General features: G+C 41.1%; 1 protein-coding gene across 1 annotated transcript in view; it reads left to right on the forward strand.

The window, feature by feature from the left end:
• The window catches only part of LOC117392996 (1-phosphatidylinositol 4,5-bisphosphate phosphodiesterase beta-4-like), a 136432-nt gene that overhangs the window by 107588 nt on the left and 6683 nt on the right, over positions 1 to 22161 (forward strand). The window contains exons 20-34 of the mRNA XM_033991166.2: positions 87 to 232; positions 2123 to 2218; positions 3049 to 3193; positions 4481 to 4565; positions 5805 to 5929; positions 8743 to 8794; positions 10677 to 10779; positions 11462 to 11626; positions 15675 to 15879; positions 18388 to 18476; positions 18995 to 19151; positions 20517 to 20566; positions 20673 to 20738; positions 20818 to 20933; positions 22060 to 22135. Of these exons, the coding sequence (XP_033847057.1) occupies positions 87 to 232; positions 2123 to 2218; positions 3049 to 3193; positions 4481 to 4565; positions 5805 to 5929; positions 8743 to 8794; positions 10677 to 10779; positions 11462 to 11626; positions 15675 to 15879; positions 18388 to 18476; positions 18995 to 19151; positions 20517 to 20566; positions 20673 to 20738; positions 20818 to 20933; positions 22060 to 22135 (1676 nt within the window). The remainder of the gene's footprint in view (positions 1 to 86; positions 233 to 2122; positions 2219 to 3048; positions 3194 to 4480; positions 4566 to 5804; positions 5930 to 8742; positions 8795 to 10676; positions 10780 to 11461; positions 11627 to 15674; positions 15880 to 18387; positions 18477 to 18994; positions 19152 to 20516; positions 20567 to 20672; positions 20739 to 20817; positions 20934 to 22059; positions 22136 to 22161) is intronic.

The following is a 22161-nucleotide window of genomic DNA, read 5'->3' on the forward strand; positions in this document are numbered from 1 at the left end:
CTGCAAAGTATCGGTATTAACCTCAGTGGGAAAGTGTGTATTCAGATCGTAAATGTACCTGAACCCTGCGTTTTTGTGCGTCACAGGAGAGAAGGACGCAGAGGACAAGGACTTGAACTCAGAAGCCCCGAGCAGCCTGTCGGACGGAACCAGCGAGAAGGACACGAACAGCGTCTCCCACGGCAACGCGGTCAGCTCCAGGAAAGACGAGTGCAACAACAGCTTCAAGAAGGTACCACGACTTTATGGATACTTCCCAGTACTTCAGCAGTACTTCAGCAGTACTTCAACAACCGCACAAGGACAGTACTTTACAGTCTGAGGGGACTTTAGGTCGAGTTTTGTTTATGGAACTTTTTAAATACTGTGAACCTCGCACATTTTCTGGTCTGAAATCGCAGTCACGGGGACGTAGCATCGGTTTAGTACGGAAATAATACAGGTTAAAGATACACTCTGTAACTTCTCTGGTAGAGGGCGTCCACTGTGTAAAGAAGTGAAATGAGTGAGTCTGACGTCACCACAGAGTTCAGCTCCAGATGAAGCTCGTCGAGGCCGAATTTACTCTATCTACTTTTCTCTCTATCTCACTAGCTCTCTCTCTCTTTATCTCTCTCTCCCTAGCTCTCTCTCTTCATCTCTCTCTTTCTCTCTAGCTCTCTCTCTACCTTTAGCTCTCTCTCGCTAGCTCTCTCTCTCTTTATCTCTATCACTTTATCTGTCTCTCTCTCCCTAGCTTTCTCTCTTCATTTCTATCCCTCTAGCTCTCTCTCTTCATCTCTCTCTTTCTCTCTATCTCCCTTTATCTCTCTTTCTCTTTATTGCTCTCTCTCCCTAGCTCTCTCTCTTCATCTCTCTTTCTCTCTAGCTCTCACATCATCTCTCTCTTTCTCTCTAGCTCTCTTTATCTCTCTCTCCCTAGCTCTCTTTTTCTCTCTATCTCTCTCTCTCTACCTTTATCTATCGCTCTCTAGCTCTCTTTATCTCTCTTTCTCTCCATATCTCTAGCTCTCTCTCCCTAGCTCTCTCTCTTCATCTCTCTTTCTCTCTATCTCTACCTTTATCTGTCTCTCTCTAGCTCTCTCTTTTTATCTCTATCACTTTAACTCTTTCTCTTTATCTCTCTCTCCCTAGCTCTCTCTCTCTCTTTATCTCTCTCTCTAGCTCTTTCTCTTTATCTCTCTCTCTCTTTATCTGTCTCTCTAGCTCTTTCTTTTTATCTCACTCTCTCTTTATCTCTCTCTCGTTATCTCTCTCTCTAGCTCTTTCTCTTTATCTCACTCTCTTTATCTCTCTCTCTTTATCTTTCTCTCTAGCTCTTTCTCTTTATCTCACTCTCTTTATCTCTCTCTCTTTATCTTTCTCTCTAGCTCTTTCTCTTTATCTCTCTCTCTTTATCTCTAGCTCTTTCTCTTTATCTCTCTCTCTAGCTCTTTCTCTTTATCTCTCTCTCTCTTTATCTCTCTCTCTAGCTCTTTCTCTCACTCTCTCTTTATCTCTCTCTCTAGCTCTTTCTCTTTATCTCACTCTCTTTATCTCTCTCTCTTTATCTTTCTCTCTAGCTCTTTCTCTTTATCTCACTCTCTTTATCTCTCTCTCTTTATCTTTCTCTCTAGCTCTTTCTCTTTATCTCTCTCTCTTTATCTCTCTCTAGCTCTTTCTCTTTATCTCTCTCTCTCTTTATCTCTCTCTCTAGCTCTTTCTCTCACTCTCTCTTTCTCTCTCTCTCTAGCTCTTTCTCTCTCTCTCTCTCTCTCTCTCTCTCATTGAGGTCTGGACTTATAGGAGCCAAGTTGGAGCCAAGTTCCACGTTTGGAATTCAGCCCAGGAGTATCATAGCAACCAAAGAGCCAATCAGACGGGGTTTTTAAAAGCTGCTGTTTTTAGTTGTTGATCTCGACGGCAAAGGCTCCGATTTCATATCATTTTGCAGTTCGTGACATTTTTAGTCAAAATCTCCATGTTTAAGTCACGTGTCCTCCTGTCTGTCTCGTCTTTCTCAGTGAAGACGAGCAGGTGGCGCCATCAGGGTGTTACTGGTCAGAACTGTGGACAGGCGAGCCCGCTTTTACTACTACTATTACTCTGATATTTTACAGAAATGTGTTTGTTTATTTTGCAGGTGACTGAAGACGACATCACGGAGATCTCTGAAGTTACCGAGGCAACAGACGTCACGGACATTTCCGAGGCGTCCGACCAAGACAACAACAAGAAGGTCAGGAGGGATTTTTGTGTGTTTGTTTCAGTGTCAGCGTGTTCAAATACATCTATTAAAATTAAAATTAAAAACAGCAAAGTGAACAGCAGCCACAGGAGGAACCATTTTACCTCCTTTTTTAAGTTTGGGTTTGAATTTTGATGAATCCCAAGTGTGTTTTTCTTTTCTTTTCGTTTATTTCTGTGGCACATGTGTTTTCAGTCTAGTGTTGATCTGCTTTAAACACTGAGAGCGTCTGACAGGCAGAGGGCGCTGTTTCATAATCTGGGCGACACAGAAAAGGCAGAAAAAGACTTAACCTGAACAGTGACGTTTTAATGAATCAACTGAAATTAAAACTGCAAAACTCGACTAAGAATCAACGACTAAAAGGAACTGGTCCAGAAATATCACAGTGAGAACTTTGTGTCCAAAAATATTTTAAATTAATTCAGTTTTGTTTACCTGCTGTGTCCCTGTCCCTGTCCCTGTCTTTGTCCTTGCCTCTGTCCCTGTGTCCCTGTTCCTGTGTCCCTGTCCTTGTGTCTGACCTTGCCTCTGTCTCTGTCTCTGTCTCTATCCCTATGTCTCTGTCCCTGTGTCCCTGTCTCTGTCCTTGTCCCTGTGACTCTCCTTGTCCCTGTCCCTGTGTCTCTGTCCCTATCTCTGTCCTTGTCCTTGTCTCTGTCCCTGTCTCTGTCCCCATCCTTGTCTCTGTCCCTGTGTCCCTGTTCCTGTCCTTGTCTCTGTCCCTGTCCCCGTCCTTGTCTCTGTCCCTGTGCCCCCGTGTCCCTGTGTCTCTGTCTCTGTCCCTTTCCTTGTCTCTGTCCCTGTCCCTGTCCCTGCAGAGTGTGGAGGTGGCTGAGGACATCGAGGAGGCTCTCATTGCTCAGTACACTTATGTAGGAGCCACCACAAACATCCACCCGTATCTGTCTGCGATGGTCAACTACGCCCAACCCGTCAAGTTCCAGAGCTTTGACCTCGCCGAAGGTACGACCTGAGTTTATACAAGTGTGAGTCTGTACGACCTGAGTTTATACAAGTCTGTGTCTGTACGACCTGAGTTTATACAAGTGTGAGTCTGTACGACCTGAGTTTATACAAGTCTGTGTCTGTACGACCTGAGTTTATACAAGTCTGAGTCTGTACGACCTGAGTTTATACAAGTCTGAGTCTGTACGACCTGAGTTTATACAAGTATGAGTCTGTACGACCTGAGTTTTACTTTTATCTATCCATTTCTCTAGCTCTCTCTTTGTCTACTTATCTTTCCATCAATCTATGTAGCTTTCTCTCTGTCTCTCTCACTTTATCACTCTATCTCTATATCTCTTTCTCTTGCTCTTTATCTCTCTACCTTTTTATCTCTCTATCTCTCTCTATCTCTCGCTGTCTCTCTATCTCTCTCTAGCTTTTTATCTCTCTCTCTCTCTCGCTTTTTATCTCTACCTTTTTTAACTCTGTCTCTCTATCTCTCTCTAGCTTTGTGTCTCGCTCTCTCTTTAGCTTTCTCTATATCTTTCTAACTCTATCTCTCTATCTCTCTCTAGCTCTTTATCTCTCTATCTCTCTCTAGCTCTTTATCTCTATATCTCTCTCTCTAGCTCTTTATCTCTCTCTCTCTCTAGCTCTGTATCTCTATGTCTCTCTCTCTAGCTCTTCATCTCTCTCTCTCTCTAGCTCTTTATCTCTCTCTCTCTCTAGCTCTGTATCTCTATGTCTCTCTCTCTAGCTCTTCATCTCTCTCTCTCTCTAGCTCTTTATCTCTCTATCTCTCTCTAGCTCTTTATCTCTCTCTCTCTCTCTAGCTCTTTATCTCTCTATCTCTCTAGCTCTTTATCTCTCTCTCTCTCTCTCTAGCTCTTTATCTCTCTCTCTCTAGCTTTTTATCTCTACTTTTTTTTATCTCTTTCTCTCTATCTCTCTAGCTCTTTATCTCCATTTCTCTAGCTCTATCTCTCTCTGTCTCTCTATCTCTCTCTAGCTTTGTGTCTCGCTCTCTCTTTATCTCTCTCTCTATCTCTCTAGCTCTTTATCTCTCTCTCTCTAACTCTTTATCTCTCTATCTCTTTCTCTAACTCTTTATCTCTCTATCTCTTTCTCTAACTCTTTATCTCTCTATCTCTTTCTCTAACTCTTTATCTCTCTATCTCTCTAGCTCTGTATCTCTATATCTCTCTTTCTATCTCTCTATCTGTTTATCTCTCCCTCTCTCTCTCTCTATAATCATATATTGTAACTTTACATAACAGACTGTCCTGTGTTTTTCTTTTTCAGAGAGGAACATTCATCATAACATGTCTTCGTTCAACGAGTCTGTGGGTTTGGGATATTTAAAAACCAACGCCATCGAGTTCGTCAAGTATCCTCCCCCCAGAGTCACGCCGTTTTATTTATGTGCTTTGTTCTCACAAGATTTCAACAAAAAGTTTGACCTCTGATCTGTTTTAATGTCGTTTCCTCGTCACAATCAGACCTGGAGTTGTGTTTCGTTTCACCCACAGACGTTTAACGCACAAACCTGCAGATTTAGACGGAGAAAACGCTCTGTTCCACCTTGTGATGTCATCGTGTGGCGATACAGGAAGTGCTCCCGTGTGTTTTTAAACTCCACACACCTTCATTTTTAGAATAATTTGGATCATTTCAGACCTGGAGTTACTGCCAATCTCGACTGAACTGAAGGTAAAAGGAGGAGGAGTTCACTTGAAAACTACCACTTGATGACATCACAAGGTGGAACAGAGCGTTTCGAGCTTTGCAGATGATAGAACACGACTTAAACCTCACGAGAGCCCAGTTACTTTATATTATTTCAGTGCCATTAATTAAAAAACGATTAAATAAAACTATAAAATTAGAAGTCGACGAGCGTGTTTTAAATATAACGTCTTGTTCAGGTGAGTTTGTCTCGTCTTTCGTCCCCCAGAGACCAGTGTGTCTCCAGCCCGCGAGTCTAACGGGACAATTTGACCCCGACCGTCCCCTCTAAAAATATCCCTACGTCTTTTTTAACCGTCCGACGCCACACGGTAAAAAAAGATGCAGTGATGCCGTCGCTGTGTCGTCTGTCGTTTTGAAGGAGCCGAGTCCGAAGGCAAAGCTCTCACCCGCCGGAGGAGCTGGAGGACGTGTCTGGGGTGAGGGAAGTCTGGGCGTCCCCCGTTTAGACCGCTGCCCCCGCGACCCGCCCCCGGATAAAGCGGGAAAAAAATGGATGGATGGATCGAATTACGTGAACTTCAACCATCTGAGTAGTTAAAATATATCTACTAGATTCACCTTCACGGGAATTTTTTGGATCATTTCTGATTTCGTTCCCGGAATTGATGATCTACTGAACAAAAGGTCAAACGTAGCAGCTGAAAACTACCTCTTGATGACATCACAAGGTGGAACAGAGCGTTTTGAGGTTTGGAGATGTTCCTCAAACCTGTGTGAATGAAACGAAACGCAACTTCAGGTCTGTTTTTGCGGAGGAAACGCCGTCGTAACGCGCTCAAACCTTCACAGGAGAGCGTTTTCCGCGTAACGTCGGACCTTCTAAACGTTCTCGGTCTTTGTGAATTTCCCGTGTTGATTTTCCTGATCCCGGCTGCAGTTATAACAAGCGTCAGATGAGCCGGATCTATCCCAAAGGAGGCAGAGTGGACTCCAGCAATTACATGCCTCAGATCTTCTGGAACGCCGGCTGCCAGATGGTCTCGCTCAACTTCCAAACCCCAGGTAACCACGGCAACGCATGAACGGCGGACACACACACACACGCGACGCACAACTGGAGAATATGTCAGGGCTTATTGTTTGTACTTATACTCTAAGGTTTTTGTGTTTTTTTTTTTTTGTTTTTTGAGAAGATCGGAAAGTCAAAAAGTTCTTACTGGACAGGAGCTTAAGCAAAAGTGGATATAGATCGACAGAAACGCAACATTATACAGACAAAAACGCGTATAATGTATAAAATAAACTCACAATGTTTGGTAAGAATGCACCGATCCAGCTCTTTTGGTTCTGATTCCAATATCGATACTTAAGTGTTTGACGATACTCGATATAATCCAATATATCGACTGTATAAAGAAGTGGACTAAGTGAGTGCGACGTCAATATATATTTAGCAGTTATAGCGGCTAATTTGGAGCTACGTTTTCATATTTGGAATTTCGACCGCGAGTATCATAGCAACCAAAGAGCCAATCAGGAAAGAGGGTGTTGAAGGTAACGTCTCTTTCCGCCCGCACCACTGGTTTAGCAAAGAGCAGACGCTTAGCAACGCTGTCAATCAAACCTGTTGCTAACGCTAGCAGGAGGGACCTCGGGGAAAGAAGGTGCCTGATTTGTCTGTTTTTAATGTTCATATCTTGATTTACAGACACAATAGTGAAATAAAAACCCCAGGATCATGTAGAGGGTTAATACGAACATTTAAGACCAAAATGAGTTTGAAGCAGCAGGTACAGAGAGAGGAGACAGTAAAAAAAACACTCAAAATATAAAAATAAAATAAATATATAAATAAAACCACTCAAAATAACAAAAAAAGACAAACAAATAAACCTCAAAATAACAAAAAATAAAATTAAAAAAACCTCGAAATAAAAAAAATAACATAACAACAATAAAAACTAAAAAAAAAAGAAAAACAACTAAAAATAACTCAAAATAAGCAAAAAAATAAAGAAAATAAACTAAAAACAAAAAAAAACAAACATTAAAATAAAAAAAGAAAAGAAAAAATTAAAATAACTAAAATAAAACCTCAAAAAAAAAAAAACGACGACTCAAAAACCTCAAAATAACTAAAAAACAAAAACCCCAGGATCATGTAGAGGGTTAATATGAACATTTAAGACCAAAATGAGTCTGACAGCAGCAGAGACAGAGAGAGGACACAGCAGGAAGCGCACACATGATCACTTCCTGTTTGTAGCGTGGCGCTAGCAGGTTAGCTATGTCCATTTAAATAAACAGTCTATGATGAAAAATGTCATTTATTTCCGCAATTAACTTAGAAACTCTTGTGTTACATCAATTTATACCAAACAGGAAACCAGCTGAACGATATTTCTGAATCGACACCAGTTCCAGGATCGATATCAGATCATCCCAACCTTAAAAACAATATATTTCTTTTTAAAAATTTCATATTAGCTCTAAATATTTACATTTCCAAACTATTATAAACAATCGGTTAAACTTAAATCCGTCCTGTAGTTTGTCGTTTTGAGCCTCGTGTTCGCTGTGATTCTGAGTGAAGCCTGTTGAGCAGCTGCTGCCCTATAACCACAGGCTAACGGGGTCGGAGCAGATGGAGCTGAGAGCGGGACATATGCGGAGCTCCAGGGGGGAGGAGTCAAGAGCAGGAGCCTCACATCACTCACACACGACTGGACCGGCACGAGGAGCGGGATCTGAGCAGCTTTTCTCATGAATAGTGTGATTATGACACAGTTTGGGAGAAATTTGGAGAAGAAATGTGGAGCTCGGAGCGTATTTTAAAAACACAGAGGAGCTCAAACGTGCGGATTTGTAAAAGAGGATGTTTTCTTTTCTCATTTCAAAACTATATGTTGTATTTGACTGTGATTCGCACAAATACACAGGATTTAAAAGAACTCAACCTCTGTGTGTTTCTCCTCCCCTCTCTCTCTCTCTCTATTCTACTTCCTTCTTCCTCCCTCCTTTCTCCTCCTCCTCTTCTCGCTCTCCACTCTTGCTTTTATTCCTTTTCCTATGCCCCTCCCTCTTTCTCCTATCTCTTCCTCCTTTTACCCCTCCATCTACTCCTCCTTTCTCTTTGCTCTCTCTTCTGTGTTTCTCTCTCCTCCCTTTTCACACCTTTCTCTCCATTTCCCCTTCCTCTCCTCTCCCTCTCACCTATCTCTCGTTTTTCTCTTACCTCTTTGTCTCCCTTTCTTTCTCTCCCTCTTTTTTCTCTACCCCACTCTCTCTTCTCTGTTTCTCACTTTCTCCCCCTTTTTTCTCCCCTCCTCTGCCTTTGTCTCTCCCTCCCTCCTCTCCCCTTTCTCTCTCTTTTCATCCCCCCCCCTCACTTCCCTCCCTCTTCTCTACCTCTGCCCTCTCCGTATTTCAACGCCCCTTCTTTCTCTCTCTCCTCCCTCCCTGTCTCTCTCCCTCCTCTCCTCCTTCCCTCCCGTTCTATTTTCCCCCCTCTCTCCCTCCCTACCTCTCTCCTTCCTCCCTCCTCTCTCCTTCCATCTCTCTCTCTTTCTCTCCTTCTCTTCCTCCCTCCTCTCCTCCTTTCTGCCTCCTCTCTCCTCCTCTCTCCTCCCTCTCTCCTCCTCCCTCTCCTCCCTCCTCTCTCCCTCCTCTCTCCTCCTCCCTCTCCTCTCTTCCTCCTCTCTCCTCTCCCTCCTCTACTCTCCCTCCTCTCTCCTCTCTCCCTCCTCTCTCCCTCCTCTCTCCTCCTCTCCTCTCCCTCCTCTCCTCTCCCTCCTCTCCCCTCTCTCCTCCCTCTCTCCTCCCTCTCTCCCTCCTCTCTCCTCCCTTCTCCCTCTCTCCTTCTCTCTTTTCCACAGATCTGGCGATGCAGTTGAATCAGGGGAAGTTCGAGTACAACGGTTCTTGCGGGTGAGACGTCGTCTTCTTCTTGTTCTTTACCTCCTTCACTTCCTGTCCATCTGTCTCTTTCTCTCCTCCATTAGACCCGTCAAATAAAACCTGTCACATCTCATTACTGCCCCCTACAGAGCAGCCCCGTGTGGCCGCAGGACACGCTCTCTCTCTCTCTCTCTCTCTCTCTCTCTCTCTCTCATATCCCTCCATCATCACTGCTGCAGAGACAGAGCTGAGAGCAGTGATATAAGGACTCTGAACTTGGTCCTGGTTTAGTCCTGGTTTGGTCCTGGTTTGGTCCTGGTTTGGTCCTGGTTTGGTCCTGGTTTGGTCCTGGTTTAGACCTGGTTTGGTCCTGGTTTAGTCCTGGTTTGGTCCTGGTTTAGTCCTGGTTTAGTCCGGGTTTAGTCCTGGTTTGGTCCTGGTTTGGTCCTGGTTTAGTCCGGGTTTAGTCCTGGTTTGGTCCTGGTTTGGTCCTGGTTTGGTCCTGGTTTAGTCCTGGTTTGGTCCTGTTCTAGTCCTGGTTTAGTCCATGTTTAGTTCATATTACTCTATTTTCTGATCTGTTTTAATGTCGTTTCCTCGTCACACACAGACCTGGAGTTGTGTTTTTGTTTATTTCCCACATGTTTAACACACAAAACCTGCAGATTTAGGCTGAGAAAACGCTCTGTTCCACCTTGTGATGTCATCAAGGGGCGATACAGGAAGTGCTCCACTGTGTTTTTAAACTCCACACACCTTCATTTCTAGAATCATTTGGATCATTTCAGCTTCTGGAATTGCCACTTATCTCGACTGAACTAAAGGTAAAAGGAGCTGTTCACTTGAAAACTGCCACTTGATGACATCACAAGGTGGAACAGAGCGTTTTGAGCTTTGGAGATGAAACAGACTAATAATAAAGTGTGACTCAAACATGTGAATGAAACAAAACACAACTCCAGGTCTGATTTTGAGGAGGTAATAACACAGGAGTCAGGTTTGTGTGATACAGGACATTTTAATAAGATAATTCCTTATAATAAATATATTTTATACCCAGACCTCTATTTGCACAATGTGAAGTCAGTAAGGTTCTATTTATCTAAAAATGATTTCATTTTTATTTGACCATATTTGTGCGTTTGTGTTTGTGTGTGTGTTATTGCTGAAAAACTCTATTACATTTAAATCTATAAATTCTGATCTTGACTTTGTGAGTTTATAAATAAATCAAAACTATTCTACACGATCGAGGTTAATACTGTGAGTTCAAGTTGTTTTTGTTAAGAGTACTGCAGTGGTGGAACGGAACACAGTAAAAGTAGTAAATTACTATAGTTAAGTAGAATTATTAGGTATCTGTACTTTACTTAAGTACATTTTACAGTGGATACTTTTTACTTTTACTTCACTACATTTGAGAGCAGTATTTGTACTTTCTGCTCCACTACATTTTTGAACTGGACTGAAAAGTAAAGTAAAAGTATTTTTTGTAGTATTTTCTGACCTGCTGAAAAGTCTGAGGATTTATTTTTAACACGTTCACGATTTAAGCAAAACAAAAATATACAAATAAAAACAGACAGAAAAAAAAACTTACTGTTGAACAAACTTGAGCTGAAATCTTTATAAAAATCACCATATTTGAAGCTTTTTAAGACTCAAAATCAGCGTGAAATACTTTTACTTTTACTCTTTAAGTACATTCTTAAACGAGTGCTGTAATACTTTTACTTTAACAGATTTTTCCATGTGATACTTCTACTTTTACGTGAGTATTTCTTTGTCCTGTAGTACCAAAACTGAGTACTTCTTCCACCCCTGGAGTACTGCATCGCTCAGACCCACGTGTTTTGAAACGTTTACTTTACCTTTTGTTCCTCTGATTCTAATCTCTGTATTTTAATCCCAGATATTTGTTGAAGCCAGATTTCATGAGGAGGTCGGACCGAACGTTTGACCCGTTCTCGGAGACGCCAGTGGACGGCGTCATCGCTGCGACCTGCAGTGTCCAGGTGAAAGGAAAATACTGTTCTGCTTTAGTTCATCCAGAGGTTTATAGAGGAACACGGCAGAAAGACACATTTACTTCACATTTAAGTTCTTCTGCCAAACTGAAAACGCTCCGTTCCACCTTGTGATGTCATCATGTGGTGATACAGGAAGTGCTCCGCTGTGTTTTTAAACTCCACACACCTTCATTTCTAGAATCATTTGGATCATTTCAGACCTGCAGTTATTGCCAATCTCTGTTGAACTAAAGGTAAAAGGAGGAGGAGTTAACTTGAAAACTACCACTTGATGACATCACAAGGTGGAACAGAGCGTTTTGAGCTTTGGAGATGTAACAGACTAATAATAAACTGTTACTCAAAGCTCACAAGAGTCAGTTTTGTGCAGTTTAACTCCTTTAATTCTCCAAAAACAGCATAAAAAACAGATTGAAATTGTTTAATCACAAGAAAATATTTTAATTCTGAATTTTAACCTTTTTAACTCAAATTAATACTTACGTAAAAAGCCCTCAGATCTAAATTATACGGCAGCATTGCAGCATTACCAGCTCATTTTGGCTCATTTTGGACCCAAATAACCTTAAATATAAAAAAAACACAAACAAATCAGATTAAACAAGATCTGAAAATAAATCCAAACAGTTCTTTCCACTTGAAATAATCCTTCTAAATGTCCTTCCAGGTTTTCTCGGGTCAGTTCTTGTCGGATAAGAAGATCGGGACGTACGTGGAGGTGGACATGTACGGCCTCCCCACAGACACGATCCGTAAAGAGTTCCGCACTCGAATGGTCATGAACAATGGGCTAAACCCCGCCTACAACGAGGAGCCGTTTGTCTTCAGGAAGGTACAGGACGCAGACGCAGACGCAGACGCAGACGCAGACGCAGACGCAGACACAGACTCAGACTCACTGAAAATAAACTAAAATAAACCTGTGTGGATTTCACTCTGGGAGGTTTTTAATGAAAATAACATGGACTCATTTTATATTTCAAAACAATCTAGGACTTTTTTCCAATTTGAAAGATTTTTTTTTAAAATTAGTAATCACCATGGCAAAAGTTAAAATAAGTAATACAATTTTATCTTTTCAAATTAATTATATAAATATCTTAAACTGTTCTGTAAAGTTGCAAAATAAGACAGAAACTCCTAGTGTGATCGTCCGAACAAACCATTTATGTTTATGTTTATACACGTCAAAATGAAGACTAAACCTAGATCTCAACCAGGACTAAACCAGGACTAAACCAGGACTAAACCAGGTCTAAACCAGGACTAAACCAGGACTAAACCAGGACTAAACCAGGACTAAACCAGGATTAAATCAGGACTAAACCAGGATTAAACCAGGACTAAACCAGGACTAAACCAGGACTAAACCAGGATTAAACCAGGACTAAACCAGGACTAAACCAGGTCTAAACCAGGACTAAACCAGGACTAAACCAGGTCTAAACCAGGACTAAACCAGGACTAAACCAGGACTAAACCAGGATTAAATCAGGACTAAACCAGGATTAAACCAGGACTAAACCAGGACTAAACCAGGACTAAACCAGGACTAAACCAGGATTAAACCAGGACTAAACCAGGACTAAACCAGGACTAAATCAGGACTAAACCAGGACTAAATCAGGACTAAATCAGGACTAAACCAGGACTAAACCAGGACTAAATCAGGACTAAATCAGGACTAAACCAGGACTAAACCAGGACTAAACCTGGACTAAACTGGAACTAGACCAGGATTTAACTGAGACTAAACTGGGACTAATCTGGGACTAAACCAGGATTAGACCAAGAGTAAACCAGTACTAGACCAGTACTAGACCAGGACTAAACCAGGACTAAACTAAAGTGTAAATTCTCCTGCTGTTGTCGTGTTCCTTGTATCTGGACTAGTTCAGTGTTTTCTTCTTTACAAACGCTGCATGAACCAAACCTTTTACAAACATTTTATTGAATCTGGACATTAAACAGCGTGAAGGACACACACACACAGAGACACACACAGAGACACACACACACCCCCACAGAGACACACACACGTACACACACCACACACACACACACACACCCCCACACACTCACACACACTCACACACACACTCAGTACTTACAGTAGAGGGACATTTACAGTAGAGCGATCCCTCCCTGAGCTCAGGTCCATGAGGCGTGACCAGGACTCTCTCCTCATCCATCACCTCTGCCGCAGTGCTGCTACTGTGCACTATCAGGGAAGGGCATCTGGTGTAAATCTGCCCCTGTTCTCCACCGCTCCACCGCTGATCTGCATATATATAATACTGTGTACACTACGCCGCAGAAAACACTGAGCAAACATGATCTCTTTAAATGAGTAGACGTAGTTTTGTATGTATCATTGTGCATTATTTTATGTATTTATATTGTTAATGGGCAGATTTTGTCTTTGTTTAGAAACATTAATATATTCAACGATTAGTTTCAAGTCATTTCAAATTTATTTTACTATTAATACTATATACTATTTATTTTATTTCAAGTATTTGCCAGCTATAAATTGCTATAAATTTTACCTACAAACATAGACTGTGTAAAGAAGTGGACTGAGTGGATGTGACTCACAGCGTTCAATCGAGGCCAGAGCAGTTACAGCGGCGAATTTAGAGCCGAGTTACATGTTTGTAATTCCAACCACGAGTATCATAGCAACCAAAGAGCCAATCAGGAGCGAGGCTGTTGAAGGTAACGCCTCTTCCTGCCCAAAGTGCCTACACACTTTATACACTTTTCTCACACAGGCGTTAACATTTTCTCACATTTCTCTCTCGTTTAAACTCTCTCAAAGTTCAAACCTTCGTAGGCGTCTTTGTCGGTGCAGAACGTTTCATCGACATTGTGGGTTTTGTCGGTGGAGAAAACAAATCGCAAACGTACAGCACTTCAGAGTCACACTGAGATCCAACGTTTATGTAAATTTGTCTGAACACATTCTGTACTGGACAGGAGACACGGCACGGAGGAGACTGATGGACAATGGTCTACAGTCCAACAGCCAATCAGGACGCACGACACAATGGTCTACAGTCCAACAGCCAATCAGGACGCACGACACAATGGTCTACAGTCCAACAGCCAATCAGGACGCACGACACAATGGTCTACAGTCCAACAGCCAATCAGGACGCAGAACACAATGCACGCACATACGATAAAGAAATCCGTGAAACAGCGAGACCGCGAAAGGTGAACCGCGACATAGTGAGGGACAACTGTAATACGAACATTTCAAGTCGCGCTTAAGCTCACTTCCTGTTCAGAACGCGGCGCTAGCGGGTTAGCTCTGTCCATTTGTATAAACAGTCCGTGTTATGAGCCCAGAGCTTCAGGCTGTATCTCATTTCCATAGACATTCATACAAACACTCTTCCTCATTCATCTCACTGAAGACCCTAATCTGTCTCTCTCCTCTGAGCGCTTATCATCTTCTACTGTTCTCTTATCCCCACCCGTCGGCGCTCGCCCTTTGACTCTCCCGGCGGGTGAGCCCTGCCGCCTCGGGACGCAGCGGCCGCTCTGTAGATACGGAGCGGGCCCTGGTTGTTTGTCGCAATGAGGTACAGGTGAAAGAATGACATTACACCTTCAAAACGACTGACGACTTCTGTTTGTTTTCTGCTCGATTCTCCACAAACTTTGCCTATTAAAGACGCGCTACGTAACTTTTCTGGTGGACAGTCTGCCACCTGCTCGTCTCCGTGGCGATGTTATTATTGTACATTTATCTCATGACAGGTGTTTTAATTCGCGTTCTTATTTTGAAAGTCGCCTCTCCGCAGACTTAACTTGCAAACTGCTCTGATGACATCGCCTGCTCGTCGTTTCCATGGCGAAAGATACATTTAATGCTCTACTGTGGAACATCCCAGGCAAATCGATATAATTTCCACGGACAGGCAGGTGGCAGCGCCCGCACTCGGAACAGAAATGTGAACTTCCGAACTATAAAAGTGACATTCGTTGAGGGGGTAAAGCTAACTGGACGCACTGCTCTGTCTGAAGCTCTGTTACTTAAGACTTTAATCTGAGCTTTGTTTTACCACAATCTGACCAGAAAGAACCGGAACTACAACAAGAGAGCGAACCGTACAGCCACAAGCTAGCATTAGCCAAGTTCCATATTTTGAATTCCGACCGCGAGTATCATAGCAACCAAAGAGCCAATCAGGAGAGAGGCTGTTTAAGGTAACGCCCCATCTTGCCCACACCACTGGTTTAGCAGGGAGTGGGCGCTGTCAATCAAACCTGTTGCTAACGCTAACGGGAGGGACCTCGGGGAAAGAAGGCGCCTGATTTGTCTGTTTTTAATGTTCATATCTTGATTTACAGACACAATAGTGAAATAAAAAACCCCAGGATCATGTAGAGGGTTAATACGAACATTTAAGACCAAAAGGACGAGTCTGACAGCAGCAGGTACAGAGAGAGGGGACACAAAAAACAAAAATTAAACTCAAAATAGCAAAAAAAAAAAAATCCAAAATGAATTCAAAATAACAAAAAAAAACCTCAAAATTACAAAAAAGGTTAAAAAAACAAAAAAAAAAAACTCAAAATAACAAAAACAAACAAAACATTTTTTAAATTTACTCAAAATCTCAAAATAAAACCCCAGGATCACTTACAGCGGGTTAATATGAACATTTAAGACCAAAACGATGAGTCTGATAGCAGCAGGTACAGAGAGAGGACACAGTTTTTCAATAGAAAGTGAATTGGGGCCAGAGTCAATGGAAACATGATCACAAACATGATCAGTTCCCAAATTACGCTGACTTTCTTCTGATTGAGTTACAGCTCATTTTTCCCTACTTGTTTAAGCCTTCCCCTCTCGTTCCGTGTCTTAGGTGATCTTGCCTGATTTGGCGGTGCTGCGTATCGCCGTGTACGACGATAACAACAAGCTGATTGGTCAGAGGATCCTGCCTCTGGACGGACTGCAGGCCGGATACAGACACATCTCCCTGAGGAACGAAGGGAACAAGCCTCTGTCTCTGCCCACCATCTTCTGCCAGATCATCCTCAAGACCTACGTGCCCGACGGGTTTGGAGGTGAGACAAGAACACGCGCTTCAGAGTGATCCACCTTGTGATGTCATCATGTGGTAATACAGGAAGTGCTCTTAAGCCCGTTCTTTATTAAAATTAATTTGTTTGTGGTTTGTAAATAACAGAAGAGCCATATTATTACTACTAATTGCTGTCTATTACAACTACTACCTACTACTACCAACTACTACTAATACTACCTACTACTACTACTGTCTACTACTACGAACTACTACTACTAAATACTACTGCTACTACTGTTCTAATGTCGTTTCCTCATCACAAACAGACCTGGAGTTGTGTTTTGTTTCATTCACACATGTTTAACACACAAACAAACTCATATTTAAGCTGAGTTCTTCTCTCAAACAGAAAAAAACACTCTGCTGCCACACTCCATTGAGGTCAATTCAGTGGTCAGTCGGTGTAACTGCAAGTAAATTTCCTCTGGTTTTCTCATTCAGGCCTAAACATTGCGCCTAAACAGTGGTGACATTCCCCAAAAATTGTTCAAATGTTTTTCAAAGCATAAAAAGAAACATGTGTTTGCATATTTACAATAGAACACAAGTTAATTCATTTTTACAGGCAGTTTACAATGTTATTTCATGTCCTGAGAAGAATAAAAACACTTCAGGAAAACAAATCTTGACCAAGGCTTTTATAATTTATGCATCAGAGGGTTAAAATTAAAATATCATATGTATTTATCACTGTTCTCAGTCAATACGCCACCTACAGGTTTATTTTAGCTTTAATTGATACATTCACAGTTGTTTTTTTTGTGCGTTATGTCTCCGGGACTGAACCATAAACATTATTTCTCCCCTGCCCGAGGACACAACAGCACGAAATCTCATCGGGCTCGAACCAGCGACCTCCAAATTAACATCTTCTCAACCCACAGACCAACTTTTTTCAGTAATTGTCTCGGTTTGAGCGCAAAAGATGAGCGTTTTTGTGCGTCCTGTAGCTGTTTCAAAGCACACACGGCCCCGTCCTCCTGCTGCGTTACACCGGGGCCTCGGGCGGAGACATTACAGTGTGGAGTCTGTGGGCAGAGGCTATTCAAATGAGAACAGCCATTCTACCGTCGTTAAACTGAGCCAAAGGGACGTATTAAAGCCTCTCACTGTATCTATTAGCTCTGGAGTGGAGGCTCGCGTTTGAAGAGCCGGGTTTTAGCTGTTTTTTTGTGTGAAAATGTGTGCGCTTTGGAGATTTGGCAGCTAGTTTTGTGCGTTTTTTTTATCCTTCAAGGCCCTGTATCTGATTTATTTCCATGTATTATACAGATTTATTGTATAAGCAGCTCTTGAGGTCAAAATAACAAAGTCTGCTTTTATTTGGATGGAGGTCAGAGAATCAAGAAGTGCGTGATTAGCATGTTAGTTGTTGTTACTGTTAGATGACGCAGGTCTCTAAAAGTGGTGAAAAGTGCTTATAAACTCATCACGGTGAATAATTAGGATGTTCAGAGCGAATAAGGTAAGTGAGGAATAACTTTGGACGACTGCAAACTGTGTTCTCTTTGTTTGTTCCACCTTGTGATGTCATCATGTGGCGATACAGGAAGTGCTCCACTGTGTTTTTAAACTCCACACACCTTCACTAGAATCATTTGGATCATTTCAGCTTCTGGAGTTGCCAATTTTTACTGAACTGAAGGTAAAAGGAGATGTTAAATTGAAAAACTACCACTTGATGACATCACAAGGTGGAACAGAGCGTTTTGAGCTTTGGAGATGTAACAGACTAATAATAAAGTGTGACTCAAACATGTGTGAATGAAACAAAACACAACTCCAGGTCTGTTTTTGACACAGTAACAACATTAGAACATGAGAGTCCATTTTGCGCAATATAGGTCATTTAAGCACTTCCTGTTTTACCACATGATGACATCACAAAGTGGAACAGAGCATTTAGAGCTTGTCATGAAGTGGTAGTTTTCAAGTTAACAGCTCCTTTTACATTTAGTTCAGTAGAGTGTCACAACTCCAGAAGCTGAAATGATCCAAACGATTCTATAAATGAAGGTGTGTGGAGTTTAAAAACACAGCGGAGCACTTCCTGTATCACCACATGATGACATCACAAGGTGGAACAGAGCGTTTTTCAGTTTGAGAGAAGGACTCAGCCTAAATCTGCAGGTTTGTTTGTGCGTTAAACATGTGTGAACGCCAACTGCGAATCTCTGCTAAACTAAAGGTAAAAGGAGCCGTTAACTGAAAACTACCACTTCATGACATCACAAGGTGGAACAGAGCGTTTATTATTAGTCTGTCTACATCTCCAAAGCTCAAAATAGTTACTCAGACATGTGTGAATGAAACAAAACAGTATTAGAACATGATTTAAAGCTACAAGAGTCGGTTTTGTGTAAGATAAGACATTTAAACTGAGCTGGTTCTGTTTTTTTTGTTTTTAACACAAAAATCAGGTACTGCGCCTTTAAGTCTAACCTGTATTTATGTAATATTATATACTTTTTTTTTTCTTTTTCTGTAGAAATTGTGGACGCTTTGTCAGACCCAAAGAAGTTCTTGACCATAGCGGAGAAGAGAGCCGACCAGATGAAGGCGCTGGGAATCGACACGGTGCAAGACTCACAGATTTATTTATATACACTGAAAAAAAATCATGACTTTACACCTGATTTATTTCGATCTGACAATATTAATCACGATATTATTCAAAATGATCGAATTGTAGGAAAAGAAATTCAAAATGACTGAAATCAGTGGTGGAAGAAGTACTCCGTTTTGTTGCTTAAGTAAAAGTACAGATACCGGAGCGAGAAAATACTCAAGTAAAAGTAAAAGTATCACATGAAAAATCTACTTAAATAAACGTATTAAAGTACTTGTTTAAAAATGTACTTGGAGTGATTTTACGTTGATTTTGAGTCTTATAAAGCTTCAAATGTAGTGATTTTGATACAGATTTGAGTTGAGTTTGAGCGTCCAAACCTAATCATGAAATAAATCCGGTAAAATAAATAAAACTAAATAAAACTGACTGTTCATATGTTTTATTTCCAGTGTATTTTCTCACTATATTAACATTCAGACGCTATAAACTGTAAAATATTAACTCATTTGACCTGTGTTTGTAGAACGATATCGCCGATGTCCCTAGTGGCAGCTCAAAGAACGACAAGAAGGGAAAAGGTAAAGGAGACACGGTGAAGGCCAGTGTGACTCCACAGGCCAGTTCAGACATGGGCCAGACGTCCAACTCTGCACAGAACAACAACGCGGAAACCAAGAAAGGTACGACACTTTAAGGTTTCATTTTACATTTCAGCTGCATCGGCGAAATACCAGAGCAGGAGTGGAATAAAACATGTCAAAAAACGAGCGTATAGAACAAAAATGAAGATGTAAATATACACCTACATAAGAATGATTGAATTAAAGTACAAGAAGGTTAAAAAAATCTATTCACGGGTTTCAGCTTCCTGCTCTCGTTGTTGTTCTTTTCCTTCGCCTGGACGACCTCCCTCTGTCCCTTTATTTTGAGTTTGCTCTGGCCCAACAGATTTAACTGTGTCTACAAATGGATGAGAGTTAGTCCTGACACAGCCTGCCTGATTTGGTCCCAGTTTAGTCCTTGTTTAGTCCTCATTTAGTACTGGTTCCGTCCCGATTTACTCTTGCCTTAGTCCTGCTTTAATCTTGGTTTAGTCCTTGATTAGTCCTGGTTATTCCTGGTTTAGTCCCAGTTTAGTCCCTGGTTTAGTCCCAGTTTAGTCCTGGTTTAGTCCTGGTTTAGTCCTGGTTTAGTCCTGATTTAGTCCCCGGTTTAGTCCCGGTTTAGTCCCTGGTTTAGTCCCGGTTTAGTCCTGGTTTAGTCTTGGTTTAGCCCCAGTATAGTCCCGGTTTAGTCCCTGGTTTAGTCCCAATTTAGTCCCAGTTTAGTCCCGGTTTAGTCCTGGTTTAGCCCTGGTTTAGTCCCTGGTTTAGTCCTGGTTTAGCCCTGGTTTAGTCCTGATTTAGTCCTGATTTAGTCCTGGTTTAGTCCCGGTTTAGTCCCTGGTTTAGTCCCGGTTTAGTCTTGGTTTAGCCCTGGTTTAGTCCCTGGTGTAGTCCTGGTTTAGCCCTGGTTTAGTCCTGGTTTAGCCCTGGTTTAGTCCTGGTTTAGTCCTGGTTTAGTCCCTGGTTTAGTCCTGGTTTAGCCCTGGTTTAGTCCCTGGTTTAGTCCTGGTTTAGTCCCGGTTTAGTCCTGGTTTAGTCCCTGGTTTAGTCCTGGTTTAGTCCCTGGTTTAGTCCCGGTTTAGTCCCGGTTTAGTCCCGGTTCAGTCCTGCTTTTTTCATGTTTCACAGTTGATCTTGTTTTTTTGGAGTTAGTTTTTAAATAAATAGATTGTCACATATTATTTTAAAAGATTCTGTGTGATTCCCGTCGTCCGAGCGAGATCCAAACCAAACATTCCGTTCTCCTTCGCCGTGGCCCTGATGAAGGAAAGAGAGTGTGTTTATATGAACAGTTTTAGAGCTGATAAAATAACACAAAAATAACACGATCTGATTGGCCGAGAGCAGTGGGCGTGAAGTTCAGTCGTCCTGGTTGAATTCACACTTTTATTTGTAAACACATAAACATTTAGAACATTTTTAATAAAGTTTCTTCTGCAGATTCGGGACTTGTGCCTCACGTCAGCATCGATGACTTAAAACAAATGAAGGTGAGTTTCATTTTGTTTATTTTTAGAGTCACTTTTGTGTAATATAGGACTTTTAATGACTATAATTTACTCAAAACTCATTCATTTCCTTCTTGTATTTTCCCAGTCGTACCTTAAGTTATTAAAAAAGCAGCAGAAAGAACTCAGCGCTTTGAAGAAGAAACATTTAAAGGTGAGAGAAAACACGGAGCTTATATGATCCCAGAGTTTATTTATGTAGTTTGTTTATCCTCCGTGTGTTTGTTGAGCAGGACCAGAACACGATGCAGAAGGCTCACTGCACACAGGCCGACAAAATGGTGTCTCTGCACGACAAGGAGAAAATCACTCTGGAAAAACTCCTCGAAAAAGCCATCAAGAAACGAGGGTGGGCCTGTTTTTTATGTTTTCGTTCTGTACAAATGAGAATGGGAAGTTTTTATTGTCGGAAAATCAATTTGTGACATTTTTGAACCTGACATTCACATAGTCGACTGTGGAAGAAGTACACAATTCTGTTCAGTAAAAGTACAGATACCGGAGCAAAGAAATACTCGAGGAAAAGTCAAAGTATCATATGAAAAATCTACCTGTTTAAAAATGTACTTAAAGAGTAAAAAGTAAAAGTATTTCACAGATTTTGAGTCTTATAAAGCTTCAAATGTAGTGATTTTGATAAAGATTTGAGCTGAATTTGTTTAAAAGCAGATATATTTTTGTTTGTTAAAAATAAACCCTCAGTCTTTTCAGCAGGTCTCAAACTATAATGAAAATACTTTTACTTTTCAGTCCTGTTCAAAAATGTAGTGGAGTAGAAAGTACAGATACTGCTCTCAAATGTAGTGAAGTAAAAGTAAAAGTATCCACTGTAAAATGTACTTTTGTAAAGGACAGATGCCTAAAACTTCTACTTAAGTGCTGTACTTTACTACATTTACTTTATTACGTTACACAGGTGTTGGAGTCTGAAGAGTGAAACTGAAATTCCCTGAATTACTCAAACTTATGTTTTTTGAGTATTTTCCAGAGTATAAGTCACACCAGCTAAAAAAAAGCATAATAATGAAGAAAAAACATATTTCACATATAAATATCATCTGAGTATAAGTCGCACCCCCGACCAAACTGTGAAAAAAAGTGAATTATGGTTCGGAAAATACGTAATTCAAATACTTTGGTGAAGTTAATAAAACATATTCATATTATTAGTAGTAGTATTACGCAACATTTAGATTTTTTGAAAGATGATTAAGAAAATTAACTTATTTTAAAATCCCTGTTAGACGCTCTGTTATACAGGGTCATAGAATTAATAGAATTTTTTTTTTTTTATTAAACTTTGGTATGTGACGTCACGAGACGTTAGCTTGAGTAAAAAATCCCATATATCAGATGTACTCAATTCTGTTTCCTTAGTATTTTAATGTCATTTCAATAATAACATAAAAAATATTAATTCAAAATAAAAAAGTCTAATAGTTTTTTTAAAAATGATGCCTTTGCCTAAATCGCAGAGAAAACAACTGCCAAGATCTGAAGAAGGAAACGGAGGACAAGATTCAAACACTCGCCACTGAACACAAAGCCAAGGTAAAGTCCATCCCTCCTCCTCTTCA

This window comes from Periophthalmus magnuspinnatus, chromosome 24 (genome assembly GCF_009829125.3).
Source record: "Periophthalmus magnuspinnatus isolate fPerMag1 chromosome 24, fPerMag1.2.pri, whole genome shotgun sequence".
In the NCBI taxonomy this organism is placed as follows: Eukaryota; Metazoa; Chordata; class Actinopteri; order Gobiiformes; family Gobiidae; genus Periophthalmus; species Periophthalmus magnuspinnatus.